The sequence below is a fragment of the Triticum aestivum genome, chromosome 3D (assembly GCF_018294505.1).
Source record: "Triticum aestivum cultivar Chinese Spring chromosome 3D, IWGSC CS RefSeq v2.1, whole genome shotgun sequence".
NCBI classification, from domain to species: domain Eukaryota; kingdom Viridiplantae; phylum Streptophyta; class Magnoliopsida; order Poales; family Poaceae; genus Triticum; species Triticum aestivum.
The window spans coordinates 142,237,264-142,259,611 of record NC_057802.1 but is presented as its reverse complement, the minus strand read 5'-3'; the positions used below and the strand labels follow the sequence as shown (position 1 = coordinate 142,259,611).

At 41.5% G+C, this 22,348-nt stretch overlaps 1 protein-coding gene across 1 annotated transcript; it reads right to left on the bottom strand.

The window, feature by feature from the left end:
* Nucleotides 1–474: 474 nt before the first annotated feature.
* Nucleotides 475–2,603, bottom strand: LOC123077932 (D-amino-acid transaminase, chloroplastic). Its single transcript, XM_044500291.1, has 4 exons — nucleotides 2,282–2,603; nucleotides 2,135–2,172; nucleotides 892–1,738; nucleotides 475–770 (listed from the first exon to the last, which is right to left on the bottom strand). The coding sequence occupies exons 1-4, from the start codon at nucleotides 2,298–2,300 to the stop codon at nucleotides 679–681; spliced, it is 996 nt and encodes a 331-aa protein (XP_044356226.1). The 5' UTR covers nucleotides 2,301–2,603; the 3' UTR covers nucleotides 475–678.
* Nucleotides 2,604–22,348: the final 19,745 nt, after the last annotated feature.

Below are 22,348 nucleotides of genomic sequence, written 5' to 3'. Positions count from 1 at the left end.
AGGCTCTGATAACCAAGCTGAAAGGTGTAATTCACCGTATATGCATCATACACACAGTTACACATATATATACACATGAGCTACAACAGGCGAGGCCGCCCGAGAGGGAGATCATGCGCAACGGACGCATGCCCTGCGTGCGACGTGCACGGCGCGTTCGGTCCACCGCAGGACTCGGTCAGGTGGGCACAACGGGCGTCTTCCAACACTTTGGAGATCGGGCAAAAAGTATACACTGCATATTTGTTTTCTTTTGGTTGTAATCGGACGATATGCATTTAAATTTTAAATTGATCGGAGCTGTGTGAACGTTTATGATATGCAGTTGAATGGCCGGCTCCCGCATCACCGTTTACAGATTGGTCCTCATCGGTCACAAATACGATGTCCTATTTGGAGGTCAGCGTTAGAGATGCTCTAAGCATCTTCGTTAACCCGTAAAATTATGCCGCATGTGTATCATTTCTCCTCCAATACCGCGAAAGACCCAAGATCGTATTATTCATTTCGTGAGTCATCCATCCGGCACACACATACCACAGTTATACATGACTTACAAGTCAAGTGACAAACAGTACGGGCAACAAACTGCGGCTCGGCTCACACACTATCTTGTACACGCACGAACATGCTCGTGCGCATGCACACGCCATCTCTCTAGCGTTCCCCTCCCCTGGATCACTTGTATGGAACGGCGACCCTGTCCGGCCCGGACTTCATGTCCTCCCAGAGCAGATCGGACAGCGCCAGCATCAGCTTCCCCACCTTCCCTGCATCACACCAACGCACACACACGAATCCTCATTAACCAACCAAAAGCAACGATCCATGGGCGCATGCCAATTCGTTCCAAAAAACAATCGATCAGCTTTGAGAGCGGGTGATGCTTACCGTCGCCGATGGGCTGGCCGTCCCACTCGACGATGGGCAGCACGGGCAGGCCGCTGCCGACGAAGGCCATCTCCACGGAGCGCTTGGCGTCGTCGGCGGTGATGTGCTGGGTGCTGACGCCCTTGAGCAGGCCGGCCTCAACGAGCTTCGGCGCCAGCGCCAGCATCCGCTTGGCGGTGCAGCCGCTGAGGATCTTGTCGAACACCGGGAGCACGAGCTCGCCGCCCTGGGTGACGAAGGCGACGTTCACCATGGGGCCCTCGGCGACGTACCCCTGCTCGTCCACCCACACGGACGCGAACGCGCCGCGCTCCTCCGCGTCCATGATGGACAGCACGTTGGGGAGGTAGTTGACGTTCTTCATGGTGGCGAACAGCGGCGGCTTCATGGGCACCGACGTGGTCACGGCGCGCACGCCGTCGCGGCACTGCGCGTAGTCGGACGGGATCACCACGGCGTAGAAGGCCGGGCCGGGGCAGCCGCTGGAGGAGAGCAGGAAGTCGCCGGGGCCGGAGCTGAGCCAGTACCGGATGGAGCCCTTCCGGCAGCCGGACGCCGCCGTCATCTGCACGAGGATGCTGCGCAGCGTGTCGCGCGGGAACGGGGTGCCCACCTTGGCCTGCGCCGCGGAGCGCAGGAAGCGATCGAGGTGCGTGTCGAGCTCGTAGAGGTGGCCGTCGAGGAGCATGGCCGTGTCGAAGACGCCGTGGCCGCGGTGGACCATGTGGTCGTCGATGGGGAGGGCCATCATGGCCGGGTCCAGGACGATGCCGCCCAAGAAGCTCGAGTACATGGCCGGGTACGGCGCCGCCGTGGACTTCCATTTCTCCTGCAGCTTCTGCAGGGCCTGTACGCGCGCCGAGATGGACAGTCATTGATAGTGCGAGCGTATGTTGATCGACGCAAACAAAGCAAAAGAGTCATAGGCTCCACTCGCACTGAGTATTATTTAGGCTGTTTTGCATTTAGATTTGTGGAAAAAAAACATAAAATAAAATATAAATAGTGTGTGTCTACTCATCATGCACAGTGAAAGGAGAAACAGAAGAGGAAATGGCATCAATAATGCGAGCCTCCCGACAAAGTATACCGACGCCAAAAGTTGGTGGCAGTTCATCAAATTTTAGTTGCGTGTCAGACATGTACTACACAGTACGTGAAAGGCCGATGCAGATCAAGAGCTTTTCTCTAGCTAGATTGGCTTCGCTCTGTCACAAATTGAGGAGGAGGAGGAGGAACTCACATCTGCACCCGATTCATAGACGGGGACTTGATCCTCCCCTGAGAGCAAAAACAAATCGAAGATCAGGTAAGCTGTAGGGAAATACCATGAGCCAGCCCAACAACAAGCTCGGCGCAGCAAACCTCAGGATCGATCGGCTCAACTCACCCTGAACGTGGGAGCCCATGGTGATCTGATCTGATCTGATCCGATCCGTGAGAGAAGAACACGGCAAAGTAGAGAGTAGCAGAGGTAGCTCGAGTGTAGTAGCAGTGCGAGGGGAGCGCCTGCTCGTACTGAGGTTTTATAATCGGCCGGCCGGCCGGCCTGCTCGCTGCGCCGTGACGCGCGCGGACGTGGCGTCGAATGGTCTAACAGAAAAGATAGGTAGTGGACAAAGGGGCGGGCAACGTGGGAGAGAGTGGAGACGGAGCGCGACAAGTTCAGCCGGCCCGGCGCCCCCACCGCGGGTCGCCTGCCCTTGTTGTATCCCCTCGCGTTTTCTGCGTTTGTTCCGGGGCGAGCGAGGACGGACAGCGCCGTGGCGACCGACTACCCGGCCCTGAGCCGATCGGTCAGATCTTTTCTTTCTCCTACGCGGTGGCAACGGCGATGGCCAGAGGTGCGACGCGTTCGCCGTCGCTCGCTGGTGGAATAGAAACGACGGCCCACTCGCCATCGGACGGGGGATCGGTGGATGTGTATCGCGGCGTTTCGACCTTGAGCACGGCACGGGGGGCGGTGTTCACCGTGGAGCGTGGAGCATGGATGGATGGGAGCAGCTGCACCGGTAGTGGTAGGCGGCGTAGCGAATTAGCGATACAGATGCGGATACCGGTACAGGATAGTAGACATGGAAACCAGGTCCTCAGGTTTTTCCACGCCGTGTGGGATTGATGGTGAGTGGTAACTGGAGTTTTTTTCTTTTTTGAGATTAAGGCGACTTTTATTCAATAACAATCATGTTTTTTAGCATAGCACAGACGCAAGCGCCTATCCCTATAAGCACCTCCGAGAGACTGAGTTAACATATCATCTTGAGATTTACGAAGTCACCGTAGGCGCCTCGTCGTCGACGAGAACATCTCCTCCGACTGAAAGTGCATCGTCGAAAATCCTGAAATAAATCCAGAAATAATGCGAGCACCAGGACTTGAACCCTGGTGGGCTGGCGATACCACTGTCCCTCTAACCATTCAACCACAGATTGGTTGGCAACAATCATGTCCTTTATAATAGTAGGGATCAAAAATGACGGAGGTACGTCCCGCCATTCCTCCTCCAATTTAGACCTAGAACAAAAGCGAGCAAGCTCATGTGGGGCAACATTAGCTTCTCGATTACAATGAGAAATTGTCGCCATGCGGAAAGAACTTAACAATTCCCTGCATTCATGGGTAATCACCGCCCCCGAGGCTCTGTATTCCGCCGGGTAAAGAATGGCATTCACTATTTCCATGGAATCACTCTCCACCTTTAGGTCCTGAATACCCAGATTTTGTGCTAGTCTCAAACCGAGCAACATAGTTGAAGCCTCCATACTCGGTACATCAAGTGCATGTTGCTTATAACTCACTACAACCGCTATGAATATCCCTCTAGCATCTCTGACGATTGCTCCCAAGGCCCTTGAACCTGAATCCTCATCAAAGGATGCATCTACGTTCAGTTTAACAGATCCCACAGCTGGTCTTGTCCAACCCTTTACATTTCTTCTCTGCTTCATTTTCTGGGCATTATAGTTTACAACAATGCCTCGAATACTTAGCCATGTACGAACTGCAGTACCAACCTTTCCACCATTTACTAACTTTCTTCGTTCCCACTAAAGGAACCAGCAGGTCACAATAACATTTTTCGTGCCGTGTATGATCTGGTATTATCTTCATTCAGAAATTGTGCAAACATAAGTTCTTCAAGGATCTTTGAACCTGATCTATCTGGTCTTGCTGTTGTAATCACACTGTTTCCCATTCCCGGACAGGACCAAACCTCCCTTGCTCTTGGGCATGTGAACATCATATGCCTCAAATCTTCTGGTTCCACTTTACACCCCGGACAGACAATGGGTGATTTCATATGGCGATCACTCAAAGTACAGTAACATGGTATGATCCCATGCAGGGCTCTCCAGGTGAAGACTTGCACTTTTGGAGGAACACAACTAACCCACACCTTCTTCCAAACCGAGTGTGGCTCGACACCCTCCACAACATGATACAGCCGGGCTCTAGTGCGGTATGTAAAGATTTTTACGTAACCTACGTAAAAGGTGACCTAGTCTGATTTGGTTGCAAAGGAAATAGGCCCAGACCGACCCCGTAAAAATCGGGGATGATTAGTTTAGGATTAAGGAAAAAACGTAACTAAGTCTAGCATTTTTGGTGGTAACTGATCCACATACATCCTCATCCTCATGGTACTTTTGCATCGATCTACCTCTCCATTTAATCTACCATTCAGGATTTTTCGGCTCAATTGACTTTTCTTTTTCAAGTTAGGTGGAAAGGTTCTAAGAGCATCTACATCAAATCAAGCCTCCTATACGCTCGCGGGCGCGTCCGGGCGAGTCCGCGGACAGCGCCCGCCAACCCATCATATGAGGTGTCGCACATCCACATACCTCAAATACGGAGCCTCCAATTCATGCAATCTACGCATGCCGGTCATACGATACAAATTGTCTGAATTCAACAGTTCGAAACAAAGCAAAGCAAATCATAGTTCAACAATTCGAACATGCCAAAATGAAATCAATGTCCGAGGCGACTGATGCCTCACTTGCTGGCTGGATCACTTGCCCGATGCCATCCATGCGACCTGCTCCGAAGACATCCTTGCGTCCTGCCCCGACTGCATCCGGGTTGCATGCCTCTTGCCTTCGTCGTATTTCCCTTCTTCTTTCTTCTTGCTCAGTTTGGGATCGGATGTTGTCCCAACTTCAAATGCGGTGCCCCTCAATTTGTACTCCATTTGGGTCGGACCTTGATTATCATTGATCATGTCCGACAGGAACACCTCCCAAATGATCATGGTTATGCAAGCATTCATCATGTACAAAATGAACTAGCAGTCTATACAAAACATTGAACATGGCATATGCAAAGTTGATCAGACAGGAGCAACAAAAACATCTAGACTCTTGTTGTGTCACCCTCGTGGCTGAGGGTTTGTACCTGTAGCTATGTGTTTAATCTCTCTCTCTCTCTCTCTCTCTCTCTCGTTCTTGATGGCATGATCTTGATGTATCGCGGGCTTTGATAATATAGTTGGATCATATGGTGTTTCTCCCTCTCTATCTTGTTGTGATGAATTGAGTTTTCCCTTTGAGATTTCGTTTTATCAGATTGAATACTTTTATGGATTTTAGAGCACTTGATATATGTCTTGCATATGAATACCCGTGGTGACAATGGAGTATTATATTGATTCACTCGAGATATGTTTTGGCACTCAACTCGCGGATTCCCGAGGTGACATTGGGATAATCTATGCATAGGGGTTGATGCACGTTCCCGTCCTTGTTTCTCTGGTAGAAATCTTGGGGCACTCTTTGAGGTTCTTTGTGTTGGATCGAGTATTATGAATCTGAAATTGTTTGATGCGTATCGCATAATTAAATCATGGATATTTGTGGTGACATTGGAGTATCTAGGTGACATTAGAGTTGGTTGATGCGTATCATATGGTGTTATTTTAGTACGAACACTTGGATAGATCCAACGGAAATAATAACTTTGCGTTATTTTAGTACAAACTCTTGAATAGATCGAACGTAAAGAATAACTTTAAGGTGGTTTCGTACCCTACAAACAATTTCTTCTTATGTTCTCCCCTAGATAAGAACTTTGGAGTGATTCTTCATCGCACATTGAGGGATGGTTATATGATCCAATTAGATTAGCATTGTTGAGAGATTGCACTAGCGAAAGTACGGACCCTAGGCCTCATTTTCAAGCATCGCAATACCGTTTTTGCTCCGTTTTATCAATTGCTACCTTGCTATTTTTTATTGTTCTTATTACAAAAATTAATATCTACTATCATCACTACACTTGTATCACCATCCCTTTGCCGAACTAGTGCACCTATACAATCTACCATTGTATTTTGTGTGTTGGGGACACAAGAGACTTTTATTATTTGGTTGCAGGATTGTTTGAGAGAGAACATCTTCATCCTACACCTCTCACGGATTGATAAACCTTAGGCCATCCACTTGAAGGAAATTTGTTGTTGCCCTACAAAACTCTGCGCTTGGAGGCCCAACAAGAGTCTACAAGAACAAGTTGTGTAGTAGACATCAAGCTCTTTTCTGGTGCCGTTGCCGGGGAGGTGAGTGCTTGAAGGTATATCTTTAAATCTTGCAATTGAAACTTTTAGTTTCTTGTTTTATCACTAGTTTGGTTCATAAAAAAACTACAAAAAATGGAATTGAGGTGGCCTCATATTATTCGTCTTTATCATGTCTTTCTTGAAAATGATGGAAAGGAAAATTGTGCTCAATTGATAGAAGAAGAATTTAATAAAATGATTGGCATAAATGATGAGCATGATTACCATGTTGTTAGTGTGAATTCTTTGAATATCCATGATGCTAATGATACGCAAAGCCATAAACTTGGGGATGCTATGTTTGATGAAGATGATATTTTTAGTCCCCCAAGTTTTGATGAGAATATTTATTATAATGAAAGCATGCCTCCTATTTATGATGATTATATTGATGAAAGTGGATTTGGAGAGGTCATGACTTTATTTAGTGATGAATCCGCTATTTTGGAAGAGGTTTCAATTGACTATGACAACAAAGTTCCTATCTTTGATGATTATGGTGATGGCATGTATGCTATATTGAATAATTATAACCATGAAACTTGTCATCATGATTTTAATTTTCAATCACATGATAGTTATTTTGTTGAGTTTGCTCCCACCACTACTGATGAGAATAAATTTCTTATGTGGAGAGTAATAAAAAAATTATGCATGTGGATCACGAAAAGAATGCTTTATGTGATAGCTATATTGTTGAATTCATTCATGATGCTACTGAAAATTATTATGAGAAAGGAACATATGCTTGTAGGTATTTGATACGTCTCCAACGTATCTATAATTTATGAAGTATTCATGCTATTATATTATCCTTCTAGGATGTTTATATGCGTTTATATGCTATTTATATGATTTTTGGGACTAACCTATTAACCTAGAGCCCAGTGCCAGTTTCTGTTTTTTTCTTGTTTTTGAGTACCGCAGAAAAGGAAAACCAAACGGAGTCCAATTGACCTGAAACTTGACGGAACTTTTTTTTGGACCGGAAGAAGGACATGGAGTAAAAGATTTGGACATGGAGTAAATCTTTCATGAAAATAAGGATTCCGATAACTGTGCTCAATTGCTAGAGGAAGAATGCATTAGGATGTTTGGCACTAAATATTTGAATGATGAGCATGATTGCAATGTTGTTAGTATGAATTCTTTGAATATCCATAGTACTAATGATGATTGCACTAGTCATGATGAAAATGTCTCTTATAAGCATGTCAACTTTTGTGGAATACATAGAGCTTGCAAGTACACACCAAATAGGGAAGATAGATTTTGCAAGAGGCATAAGTATTTGGAAACTAAATGGTTGCAAGAAAGGCTAGATGATTGTGCTGAAAGATTCAATATTTATCGCCATCCTTGTGAACTTTGCAATAAACATGGTCATTTAAAGCTCCAATGCTATTTGTTTCATGATCAAATCGTGTCCAAAAATTGTGATAACTTGATTACCCTTGAGCATCATAAAGAGCTTAGTCTTCTTTTGGGGTATGAAGAAATGAAACGTATAACTGAGGGTATTCCAAAATTTAATCTTGATAGATTTCTTGATTTTGATCTAGAAGAAATTTTTATGTATTGTGCGGTGAATTGCATTGAAAATCCTTATATTGCCAATTACATAAAGAAAATAAAACAAATATAAGATGAAGAGAATACTAATGAAAGGGAAGAGATTTCCCAATATCCTCCTATTCTTTCTTATGATGAATCAGGTAATGAGGAGGAGCCTTCTATTCAACCAATCTCATTAATAAGGAGCTCCAAAAAGAGGGTTAAACCCACACATGATGTGAAGATGAAAAAGAAAAGACAGAGAAGCAAAGGTAGAAAGGTATCCCTCCCAAATGATGTTGCTCCTATTACTCGTTGTGATGATGATAATTGCTATACTATTGGTGCTATCCATACTATTAATGATGAGAGTGATTATGCTTATGATATGAAAAGGCCCAAGCTTGGGGATGCTATGTTTGATGAGAATGACATGTTTGAGAATATATTTGCTGCAATTAATGTTTGTCCCAAGCTTGGGGATGCTATGTTTAATGAAGATAATATTTTTAGCCTCCCAAGTTTTGATGAGCAAATTTATTATGATGATAGCATGCCTCCTACTTATGATGATTATATTGATGAAGGTGGGTTTGGAAGAGTGTCAACTTTAGAAAGTAATGATCCCACTATTTTGGAGGATGTTGAATCCTATTGTGATAAATATGAAAGTGGATTTGTAGAGGTCATGACTTTATTTAGTGATGATTCCACTATCTTAGAAGAGGTTTCAATTGATTATGATGAGAACCAAGTTGCTACTTATGATGATTATTGTGATGAAACTTATGCTATAAAAAGTAGTGATGATTATATTTATAAAACTTGTCATGATTATGATTACCCTTTTTCTGAACATTACTCTTTTAATATGGAAACAATTTATAGTATTCGAGTTTCTTATGATACTCCCACTATTCCGAATGAGAAGAATTTTGCTTATGAGGAGAGTAATAAAATTTCTATGCTTGTAGATCATGAAAATAATGCTTTATGTGATGGTTATATTGTTGAATTCATTCATGATGCTACTGAAAATTATTATGAGGGAGGAACATATGCCTGTGGGAATTGCAATAATATCAAGTTTCCTCTCTATGTGTTGAAAATCTTAAAGTTATGCTTGTTTTGCCTTCCTATGCTAGTTGATTATTGTTCCCATAAGTTGTTTGCTCACAAAATCCCTATGCATAGGAAGTGGGTTAGACTTAAATGTGCTAGTCATATTCTTCATGATGTTCTATTTATGTTTCAATTCTTATCTTTTATATGAGCATCATTGAAATCATCATGCCTAGCTAGGGGCTTTAAACGTTAGCGCTTGTTGGGAGACAACCCTATTTTATTTTTGTTCTTTTCTTTTTTGCTCCTGTTTAGTCATAAATAATTCATCTAGCCTCTGTTTATATGTGGTTTTATGTTTTAATTAGTATTTGTGCCAAGTAGAACCTTTGGGAGGCTTGGGTGAAGTCTTTGTGATCTTGCTGTAAAAAACAGAAACTTTAGCGCTCACGAGATTAGCTGCCATTTTTTACTGGAGAGTGTTTTTAGGTTGATTCTTTTTGCAGATGATTAATAGACAAATTCCTCAGGTCCACCAATTTATTTAAGAATTTTTGGAGTTACAGAAGTATTCGAATGATACAGATTACTACAGACTGTTCTGTTTTTGACAGATTCTGTTTTCTATGTGTTGTTTGCTTCTTTTGATGAATCTATGAGTAGTATCGGAGGGTATGAACCATAGAGAAGTTGGAATACAGTAGATATTACACCAATATTAATTTAGAATGAGTTCACAACAGTACCTAAGTGGTGATTTATTTTCTTATACTAATGGAGCTTACGAGTTTTCTGTTAAGTTTTGTGTTGTGAAGTTTTCAAGTTTTGGGTAAAGATTCGATGGACTATGGAATAAGGAGTGGCAAGAGACTAATCTTGGGGATGCCCAAGGCACCCCAAGGTAATATTCAAGGACAACCAAAAGCCTAAGCTTGGGGATGCCCCGGATGGCATCCCCTCTTTCGTCTTTGTTCATCGGTAACTTTACTTGGAGCTATATTTTTATTCACCACATGATATGTGTTTTGCTTGGAGCGTCATTTTATTTTCTTTTGTTTTGATTGATGTATGAATAAAATACCAAGATCTTAAGTTCTTAAATGAGAGAGAGTTTCACATATCTACATAATTATTTAACTACTCATTAATCTCCACTTATATCTTTTTGGAGTAGTTTGTCATTTACTCGTGTGCTTCACTTATATCCTATGAGTAAATGGTTGAATGATTTGAATGTCATAAATCTAAAATTATATATGTTTCATATGCCTTTCCCATGGGGAGTAATGCCTTCACATATAAGAAGTAGAGGTGGTAAATTTTTTCAAGGTTAGCAAACATTGTATTGGTCACTTGAACAATTCATAAAAGAATATTGAAGGAAGAGAGATTTCACATATAAATATACTATCTTGGACATCTTCTATGATTGTGAGCCCCGTTAATTATTTTCAAACCTGAGCAAATTAGTTGAAGTTGGACAAGGAAGACAACATAATGAGTTATGCTTGGGTATATTTGTATAGAAGTTATATTGTTATGGATCCTCTAACATGTGGTGCTTGCTATTTAGAATCCTTTGCTAGCCAAAATATCTGTACTAAGCGGGAATACTGCTTGTGCATCCAAATTCCTTGAACCAAGTTTATTCCATGAGTGTCCACCATATCTACCTATATGCGGTATTTACCTGCCGTTCCAAGTAAATTTGCATGTGCCAAACTCTAAACCTTCAAATAATAATTTGTTTTGTATGCCCGAATCGCTCATGTAGCGACTAGGGGCTGTCAGTATCTTCCATGCTAGGTGGGTTATTCTCACGATGAGTGAACTCCGCTCATCATTCACGAGAAAATGCCTGGTAACTGGGATGCCCAGTCCTATGATCAAAAGATCAAAAACAAAATCGCAAATAATTTAAACAAAACTCCCCCAGGATTGTTGATAGTTGGACGGCACCCGTTGTTTCGGACAAGCCGTGGAGTGTGATTGTTGGTGGAGGGGGTGTAAAATCTTTACCTTTCTGTTTGGGAACTGCCTATAATGTATCTAGTATGGAAGATATTGGGAAATCTTGGTCGTTATGTTGACAATGAAAGCATACCTCTCAAAATTATTTTCATCTCTATTTTAGCTTCGAGCTCTGGCACCTCTGCAAATCCCTGCTTCCCTCTGCGAAGGGCCTATCTTTTACTTTTATGCAAGAGTCAGTAGTATTCCTTCTCATTCCAACCTAATTTTTAGTTGGCAAGCATCATGTGGTGGAGAAAGATCTAAGCATATATGGCCATTCAAATATATTTGATCATGAATTATTATTGTTGACTATTATCTATATGATAAATAAGTTGGGAGGCGAAACATTAAGCCCCTATCTTTCTCTGTGTTCAATGGATGCTATTTGTTCTAAAAATATGCTTTGAGTGGTAGCAATCATGGAAGACTATATGATAGTTGTTGGGGATATTACCACTGGGCGTAAACCGGCCAGGAGAGGCCGGGTTAACCCCATAAGTAGTCCATCTGTATCTGAAGCCCAAGAAGACAGACGGTGACGCTTTATGGAGGCCTAGGGCCCAAAGCCGGTTTAAGGCCCGTAGACATAAACCGGCATTGATATGTAAACTTGTATTGTAAGGTAGAAGTAGCAGAGACCGAGCCGGACACGATTATGAGCCGGCCTCGGGATTCTGTAAACCGACGGGCGTCAACCCATGTATATAAGGGGACGACCCGGCGGCGGTTCAGGGACAACAGACAACAACTCGAGACTCAGGCAAAGCGTATTCGCTCCCTGGTCATCGAAACCCCATCAATTCCATCACAACTAGACGTAGGCTTTACCTTCATCGTAAGGGGCCGAACTAGTATAAAACTCTCTTGCGTCCCTTGTCCGCTTTAACCCCTTTAAGCTAACCCGTAGCGATGGCTCCACGACTAAGTTCTTTCTCTAGGACATCTGCCGTGACAAAACTACGACAATAGTTGAGTATGTCGAATTTGCAAAATCAAAGCTCTTACATAGACCCTTCCTGAAAATAAGATGAATTGCAATTGTTTGATGACTGAGAACATAGTTTGTTAGTTTTCAAGAAAGTTTATGGTCTATGCTTTAACATGTGAATAGCTTGTTACTTGATCATGAGAAGTTTTATGATATGAGCTATTGTTATGACATATAATGATGCTAGAAAAGGTGATTGAAATTATCATTGATCAAACTTGTGCACCTGCTAGCATTCACACTTCATAAATTATTTCTTCTATCATTTACCTACTCGAGGACGAGCAGGAATTAAGCTTGGGGATGTTGATACGTCTCCAACGTATCTATAATTTATGAAGTATTCATGCTATTATATTATCCTTCTAGGATGTTTTATATGCATTTATATGCTATATTATATGATTTTTGGGACTAACCTATTAACCTAGAGCCCAGTGCCAGTTTCTGTTTTTTCCTTGTTTTTGAGTATCGCAGAAAAGGAAAACCAAATGGAGTCCAATTGACCTGAAACTTGATGGAACTTATTTTTGGACCAGAAGAAGGACATGGAGTAAAAGAGTTGGGCCAGAAGAGTCCCGGGCTGCCCACGAGGGTGGGGGGCATGCCCACCTCCCTGGGCGCGCCTCCCTACCTCGTGGACAGCCCGGAGACCCCCCTGACTTGTTCACGACGCCAAAACCTCTTATATATACAGAAACCCCCAGAACATAACAGAGATCGGGAGTTCCGCCGCCGCACTGTAGCCACCGAAAACCAATCGGGACCCTGTTCCGGCACCCTGCCGGAGGGGGGGATCCCTCTCCGGTGGCCATCTTCATCATCCCGGTGCTCTCCATGACGAGGGAGTAGTTCACCCTTGGGGCTGAGGGTATGTACCAGTAGCTATGTGTTTGATATCTCTCTCTCTCTCGTGTTCTTGAGGTGGTACGATCTTGATGTATCGCGAGCTTTGCTATTATAGTTGGATCTTCTGATGTTTCTCCCCCTCTACTCTCTTGTGATGGATTGAGTTTTCCCTTTGAAGTTATCTTATCGGATTGAGTCTTTAAGGATTTGAGAACACTTGATGTATGTCTTGCATGTGCTTATCTGTGGTGACAATGGGATATTCACGTGATCTACTTGATGTATGTTTTGGTGATCAACTTGCGGGTTCAGTTACCTTGTGAACTTATGCATAGGGGTTGGCACACGTTTTCGTCTTGACTCTCCGGTAGAAACTTTGGGGCACTCTTTGAAGTTCTTTGTGTTGGTTGAATAGATGAATCTGAGATTGTGTGATGCATATCGTATAACCAAACCCACGGATACTTGAGGTGACATTGGAGTATCTAGGTGACATTAGGTTTTTGGTTGATTTGTGTCTTAAGGTGTTATTCTAGTACGAACTCTATGATAGATCGAACGGAAAGAATAGCTTCGTGTTATTTTACTACGGACTCTTGAATAGATCAATCAGAAAGGATAACTTTGAGGTGGTTTCGTACCCTACAATAATCTCTTCGTTTGTTCTCCGCTATTAGTGACTTTGGAGTGACTCTTTGTTGCATGTTGAGGGATAGTTATATGATCCAATTATGTTATTATTGTTGAGAGAACTTGCACTAGTGAAAGTATGAACCCTAGGCCTTGTTTACTAGCATTGCAATACCGTTTACGCTCACTTTTATCATTAGTTACCTTGCTTTTTTTATATTTTCAGATTACAAAAACCTATATCTACCATCCATATTGCACTTGCATCACCATCTCTTCGCTGAACTAGTGCACCTATACAATTTACCATTGTATTGGGTGTGTTGGGGACACAAGAGACTCTTTCCTATTTGGTTGCAGGGTTGTTTGAGAGAGACCATCTTCATCCTACGCCTCCCACGGATTGATAAACCTTAGGTCATCCACTTGTGGGAAATTTGCTACTGTCCTACAAACCTCTGCACTTGGAGGCCCAACAACGTCTACAAGAAGAAGGTTGCGTAGTAGACATCAGTATTGCAATAATATCAAGTTTCCTCTCTATGTGTTGAAAGTTTTGAAGTTATGCTTGTTTTGCCTTCCTACGCTAGTTGATTCTTGCTCCAATAATTTGTTTACTCACAAAATCGCTATGCATAGGAAGCATGTTAGACTTAAATGTGCTTGCCATGTGATTCATGATGCTCTCTTTATGTTTCAAATCTTTACTTTTATGCAAGTATCATTGAAATCATCATGACTAGCTAAAAAGGCATTAAAGAGACGCGCTTGTTGGGAGATAACCCAACATTTACCCCTACTGTTTTGGTGGTTCACATGATTAAGATGCTGTATTAATCATGTTTATAGCTTTTGTTTCAATAAAGTACCAAGTAAAGCCTTTGGGATAGTGTGGATGATGGTTGACTTGATTTTGTGCAAAAAACAGAAACTTTTGCTTCCAGTAGCAAAATTTTGTAAATTCACTGGAACGTGATAAAATTCTGAATTTTTGACACATGATTTATATGCAAACTTCCTACATCTTCCTAATTTTTCAGAATTTTTGGAGTAACAGAAGTATGGTTAGAGTACAGATTACTACAGACTGTTCTGTTTTTGACAGATTCTGTTTTTAATGCATAGTTTGCTTGTTTCCTAGTTTCTATGGCTTATATTGCTCAATATAAATTATGGAAATGATAAGGTACAGTAGGCATTGTGCGAGAACAATTATGAATCTTGTCTTTGATAGTACCAAAGTGAATGGTTTGCTCTTTATCATACTAACCCATCTCATGAAGTTCCCTTAAGTTTTGTGTGATTGAAGTTTTCAAGTTTTGGGTGATATATCGATATGAGGAGAATAAGAAGTGACAAGACACTAATCTTGGGATGCCCAAGGCACCCCAAAGGTAATATTCAAGGAATATCCAAGCAACTAAGCTTGGGGATGCCCCGGAAGGCATCCCCTCTTTCGTCTCCAACATTATCGGTAACCTCACTTGGAGCTATATTTTCATTCGTCACATGATGTGTGTTTTGCTTGGAGCGTCATTTTATTTTGTTAGGATTTGCTTTCTGTTATTTAGAATAATGTTTTGCATCTTTTATTTCAATAAAAGTGGCAATGATAGCCTTTACCATGCTTATTTTGCAAGTCTACATGTTGCTGTTTCAAAACAGAAAGTTTATCGTTGTTGCAAAAATTCCCGAGAAAAGTCGGAATGTGATAAAATGTTGAAACTTTTTGCACAATAAGCTATGATAAATTTTCTACGGTGTGGTAAATCTTCAGATTTTTTTTAGTTATACAAGTATTGATATTCTTGCATCCTTTACAGACTGTCCTGTTTTGGCAGATTGCTGTTATGTTTGCATATGTTTGCTTGTTTAATGATTCTATTAGAGGATAGGAGTATAAAATATGCAGAGGAATTTTGTATGCAATGTTAAATAATAATTTTAGTGATTTTGCTACAGTAGAGAATGATAAGGTTTTGCATTGATTTATACTAACTTATCTCACGAGTTATTGTTGAGTTTTGTGTGGATGAAGTTTTTAAGATTTCAGGAAACCGTGATATAAAAGGAATTAAGGAGACGCAAAATCTCAAGCTTGGGGATGCCCAAGTCATTCCAAATTAACATTTCAAGAAGTCTCAAGCATCTAAGCTTGGGGATGCCCAAGGCATCCCAAATTAACATTTCAAGAAGTCTCAAGCATCTAAGCTTCGGGATGCCCCGGTATGCATCCCACCTTTCTTCATCAACAATTATCGGTTAGTATCGGTTGAGCCTAAGTTTTTGCTTCTTCACATGATGTGTGCCATTCTTGGAATGTCATTTTTTTGCTTTCTATTCTAATAAAATACTTAGATCTAAAAGTTTTTAAAATAAGAGAGAGTCCTCAGTTAGCTACCCATTTACTTAACTACTCGCTTGATCTTCACTTATATCTTTTTGGAGTAGTTTGTCGAACACTCTTGTGCTTCACTTCTATTTATTTTGAGAGTTGATACTAGTGATGACAATTTACACAAGCTTTGGAATTGGTCCCAAAGTGATGGATATTCAAGAAGGATATAATAAAAAACTTTCATGTAGTTCATTGGATATGATAAGTTTGATTTCTTGCAATAGTTTTGAGATATGGAGATAGTAATATGTGAGTCATGTTGGTGAGTAATTGTGATTTAGTAAGAATATTGGTGTTAAGGTCTGTGACTCCCTATGCAAGCACGAAAGTCAATAGTTATGCAATGAAATTACATCCTACTTGTGGTGCATTATTCGGTGTTAGTTATGCTTAATGCTCGTTTATGTGAATTTTCGTTTCTTTGTTGGTTGCTTCTCAATCTATTTGCTAGCCTCCATTTGTACTAAGTGGGAATACTACTTGTACATCCAAAATCCTTAAACCCAGTTTTTCCATATGAGTCCACCATACCGACCTATATGCGGTATTTTCGTGCCGTTCTAAGTAAATTTGTATGTGCCAACTCTAATTTTCAAAATAAATTTCCTTTTTGTGTACTCGTACCGCTCATGAAACGGCAGGGGGTGGCTAATATTTTTCCATGCTAGATGTGTTATTCTCAAGATGAGTGTTTATTCACTTGTCATTGCACGAGAGTACGGTGGTAATAGGGATGCCCAGTCTCGAAATGAAATGAAATTTACTTTATGTTGTCAAACAATAAATTCCTTGGAAAGTGTTGGTATGGACGGCACCCGTGGATACGGCTAGTCGTGGAGTGTGAAAGTATGGTGGAAAAAGAAATAAAATTTATTTTATGTTTGGGAACCGCCTATGATATATTTAGCATGGAAAGTGTTGGGAATTACTCGGTCGTTTTCGTTGACATGAAAAGTATGCCTCCCAAAATATTTTTATCTCTCAATTTAAGCTTGAGCTCTGGCACCTCTACAAATCTCTGCTTCCCTCTGCGAAGGGCCTATCTATTTACTTTATGCAACTTTTATTTTATTTGAGTCTCCATCTTCTCTTATAAAGCACCAACTAGGGAGCACTATGATCATACTTGTGCATTGGATGTAGCTAATATTCGAATTTGTTTCATGAATGGATCAATGATTGAGCATGATGGGCTAGGGATAACTTTCTTTAGTGTTGATATTTTGAAAGACATGGTTGCTTGTTGATATGCTTGAGTATTGATGTCCTCATGTCAAATTATAGACTATTGCTTTGAATCATTCAAGTCCAAATGTCCATGCTACAAAAGAAAGATTATATGATGAATATGATAGGTAGCATTCCACACAAAAAATTCCATTTCCAATTGCTACTTTATCATGATGAGTTTTATGAGAAAGAGTTGTTGCTATGATGCTAGGAAAAGTGATTGAAATTATCATTGATCAAACTTATGCACTTTGCTAGCATTCACACTTCATAAATTATTTCTTTTATCATTTACCTACTCGAGGACGAGTAGGAATTAAGCTTGGGGATGATGATACGTCTCCAACGTATCTATAATTTATGAAGTACTCATGCCATGTTTACAACAATTTTATATGGTTTTGGTATGATTTGCATGGAACTAACCCGGACTGACGTTGTTCAGCAGAACTACCGTGGTGTTGTTTTTTGTGCAGAAATGGAAGTTCTCCAAATGAGCTGAAACTTTTTGACGATTTTTTTTGGAACAAAAGAGACCCCCGAAGCTTCATGGGAGGGCCAGAAGACCCATGGGGAGGGCACAACCCACCAGGGCGCGCCAGAGGGGTGTGGCTTGCCCCGGTGGGTTGTGCTCACCTCGACATCCATCTTCGTGTGAAACCAACGCCAAAAAATCCTATAAATAGAGAAACCATCAGAAATAACCCTAGATCAGAAGTTCCGCCTCCACAGGCCTCCTTAGCCACGAAAAACCAATCTAGACCCCGTTCCGGCACTCCGCCGGAGGGGAAAATCATCACCGATGGCCATCTTCATCATCCCGGCGGCCACCATGATGAGGAGGGAGTAGTCCACCCTCGGGGCTGAGGGTTTGTACCAGTAGCTATGTGTTTAATCTCTCTCTCTCTCTCGTGTTCTTGATGGCACGATCTTGATGTATGGCGGGCTTTGTTAATATAGTTGGATCATATGGTGTTTCTCCCTCTCTATCTTGTTGTGATGAATTGAGTTTTCCCTTTGAGATTTCGTTTTATCGGATTGAATACTTTTATGGATTTTAGAGCACTTTACATATGCCTTGCATATGAATACCCGTGGTGACAATGGGGTATTATATTGATTCACTTGAGATATGTTTTGGCACTCAACTCGCGGATTCCCGAGGTGACATTGGGGTAATCTATGCATAGGGGTTGATGCACGTTTTCTTCCTTGTTTCTCTGGTAGAAATCTTGGGGCACTTTTTGAGGTTCTTTGTGTTGGATCGAGCATTATGAATCTGAAATTGTTTGATGCGTATCGTATAAGTAACTCATGGATACTTGTGGTGACATTGGAGTATCTAGATGACATTAGAGTTGGTTGATGCGTATCATATGGTGTTATTTTAGTACAAACTCTTGGATAGATCGAATGGAAATAATAACTTTGCCTTATTTTAGTACGAACTCTTGAATAGATCGAACGGCAAGAATAACTATAAGGTGGTTTCGTACCCTACAAACAATTTCTTCTTATATTCTCCGCTAGATAAGAACTTTGGAGTGATTCTTCATCACACGTTGAGGGATGGTTATATGATCCGATTAGATTAGCATTGTTGAGGGATTGCACTAGCGAAAGTACGGACCCTAGGCCTCATTTTCAAGGATTGCAATATCGTTTGTGCTCCGTTTTATCAATTGTTACCTTGCTATTTTTATTGTTCCTATTACAAAAAATCAATATCTATTATCGTTACTACACTTGTATCACCATCTCTTCGCCGAACTAGTGCACCTATACAATCTACCATTGTATTTGGTGTGTTGGGGACACAAGAGACTTTTTATTATTTGGTTGCAGGGTTGTTTGGGAGAGACCATCTTCATCCTACACCTCCCACGAATTGATAAACCTTAGGTCATCCACTTGAGGGAAATTTGCTATTGTCCTAAAAAACTCTGCGCTTGGAGGCCCAACACGAGTCTACAAGAACAAGTTGTGTAGTAGACATCGTCCACCGCCAGCATCTACGTGGGCTGAAAGCTCTCCGGAATTCCCCAATCGGCCGCCAGATCCTCCTTTGTCCCAACGTGGTCCGATGGCGCAACCCATGTTGGCGGACAGATAGATGGTTGCAGGATTTTGGCCGCGCGGGGGGTGGGGGGGGCAACTGCTTGTCCATGTCTATATCTCCCTGCTACACCGTCGTAGCTTCCCTCTCTCGCTGCCGGCATCGCCGCATCCTCCGAGCGATGTTCTCTGCTTGCATGACGAAGCCGACGAGGGGACTTCGATGGATGAGGCGAACACAGTCTCCATCGCGTGGTCAGGGATGGGCTGGATGGCTGATGCGTCTCCAACGTATCTATAATTTTTTATTGTTCCATGCTATTATATTATCTGTTTTTAATGTTTATGGTATTTATTTTACACTTTTATATTATTTTTGGGACTAACCTATTAACCCAGAGCCCAGTGCCAGTTCCTGTTTTTTCCCTTGTTTCAGTGTTTCGCAAAAAAAGAATATCAAACGGAGTCCAAATGGAATGAAACCTTCGGGAGAGTTATTTTTGGAACGGAAGCAATTTAGGAGACTTGGAGTACACTTCAGGGAATCAACGAGGAAGGCACGAGGAAGGGGGCGCGCCCTCCACCCTCGTGGGCCCCTCGTTGCTCCCCTGACCGACTTCTTTCGCCTATATATGTCCATATACCCTAAAACATCAGGGGACGGAATAAATCGGGAGTTCCGCCACCGCAAGCCTCTGTAGCCACCAAAAACCAATCGGGACCCTGTTCTGGCACCCTGCCAGAGGGGGGATCCCTCACCGGTGGCCATCTTCATCATCCCGGCGCTCTCCATGACGAGGAGGGAGTAGTTCACCCTCGGGGCTGAGGGTATGTACTAGTAGCTATGTGTTTGATCTCTCTCTCTCTCTCTCTCTCTCGTGTTCTTGATTTGGCACGATCTTGATGTATCGCGAGCTTTGCTATTATAGTTGGATCTTATGATGTTTCTCCCCCTCTACTCTCTTGTAATGGATTGAGTTTTCCCTTTGAAGTTATCTTATCGGATTGAGTCTTTAAGGATTTGAGAACACTTGATGTATGTCTTGCGTGGGATACCCGTGGTGACAATGGGGTATTCTATTGATCCACTTGATGTATGTTTTGGTGATCAACTTGCGGGTTCTGCCCATGAACCTATGCATAGGGGTTGGCACACATTTTCGTCTTGACTCTCCGGTAGAAACTTTGGGGCACTCTTTGAAGTACTTTGTGTTGGATTGAATAGATGAATTTGATATTGTGTGATGCATGTCATATAATCATACCCACGGATACTTGAGGTGACATTGGAGTATCTAGGTGACATTAGGGTTTTGGTTGATTTGTTTCTTAAGGTGTTATTCTAGTACGAACTCTATGATAGATTGATCCGAAAGAATAACTTTGAGGTGGTTTCGTACCCTACAATAATCTCTTCGTTTGTTCCCCGCTATTAGTGACTTTGGGGCGACTCTTTGTTGCATGTTGAGGGATAGTTATATGATCCAATTATGTTATTATTGTTGAGAGAACTTACACTAGTGAAAGTATGAACCCTAGGCCTTGTTTCCTAGCATTGCAATACCGTTTACGCTCAGTTTTATCATTAGTTACCTTGCTGTTTTTATATTTTCAGATTACAAAAACCTATATCTACCATCCATATGGCACTTGTATCACCATCTCTTCGCCGAACTAGTGCACCTATACAATTTACCATTGTATTGGGTGTGTTGGGGACACAAGAGACTCTTTCCTATTTGGTTGCAGGGTTGTTTGAGAGAGACCATCTTCATCCTACGCCTCCCACGGATTGATAAACCTTAGGTCATCCACTTGAGGGAAATTTGCTACTGTCCTACAAACCTCTGCACTTGGAGGCCCAACAACGTCTACAAGAAGAAGGTTGCGTAGTAGACATCAAGCTCTTTTCTGGCGCCGTTGCCGGGGAGGTGAGTGCTTGAAGGTATATCTTTAGATCTTGCAATCGAATCTTTTTGTTTCTTGTTTTATCACTAGTTTAGTATATAAAAGAAAACTACAAAAAAATGGAATTAAGTTTGTCTCATACGCTTCATCTTTTTAATATCTTTCGTAAGTATGATGAAAAGGAAAATTGTGCTCAAGTGCTAGAAGAAGAAGTCTATAAAATGTTTGGCACTAAATCCATGAATGATGAGCATGATTGCAATGTTGTTAGTATGAACTCTTTGAATATCCATAGTACTAATGATGATTGCACTAGTTATGATGAAAATGTCTCCTATAAACATGTCAATTTTTGTGGAGTGCATTGGGTTTGCAAGTACACACCAAATAGGGAAAATAGATATTGCAAGAGGCATAAGCATTTAGAAACTAAATTGTTGCAAGAAAGGCTAGATGTTTGTGCTGAAAATTTAAATTTTCTTAGCCGTACTTGTGAACTTTGCAATGAACGGGGTCATTTAACTATCCGATGCAAATTGTTTCATGATCTAATCGTGTCCAAAAATTGTGATGACTTGATTTCCCTTGCACATTATAATGAACTTAGTTTGCTTATGGGTTACGAAGAAATGAAACGTATAACTAAGCATCTTCCAGAATTTGCCCGTTATAAACTTCTTGATTTTGATCTAGAAAAAATTTATATGTATTGTGCGGTGAATTGCATTGAAAATCCTTATATTGCCAATTACATAAAGACAAGAAAACAAATAGAAGATGAAGAGAATACTAATGAAAGGGAAGAGACTTCCCAATATCCTCCTATTATTTCTTATGAAGAATTTTGCTTATGTGGAGAATAGTAAATTTTCTATGCTTGTAGATCATGAAAAGAATGCTTTAGGTGCTGGTTATATTGTTGAATTTATTCATGATGCTACTGAAAATTATTATGAGAGAGGAACATATGCTTGTAGAAATTGCAATAATATCAAGTTTCCTCTCTATGTGCTTAAAGTTTTGAAGTTATGCTTGTTTTGCCTTCCTATGCTAGTTGATTATTGTTCCCATAAGTTGTCTGCTCACAAAATCCCAATGCATAGGAAGTGGTTTAGACTTAAATGTGCTAGTCATATTGTTCATGATGCTCTCTTTATGTTTCAATTCTTATCTTTTATGTGAGCATCATTGAAATCATCATGCCTAGCTA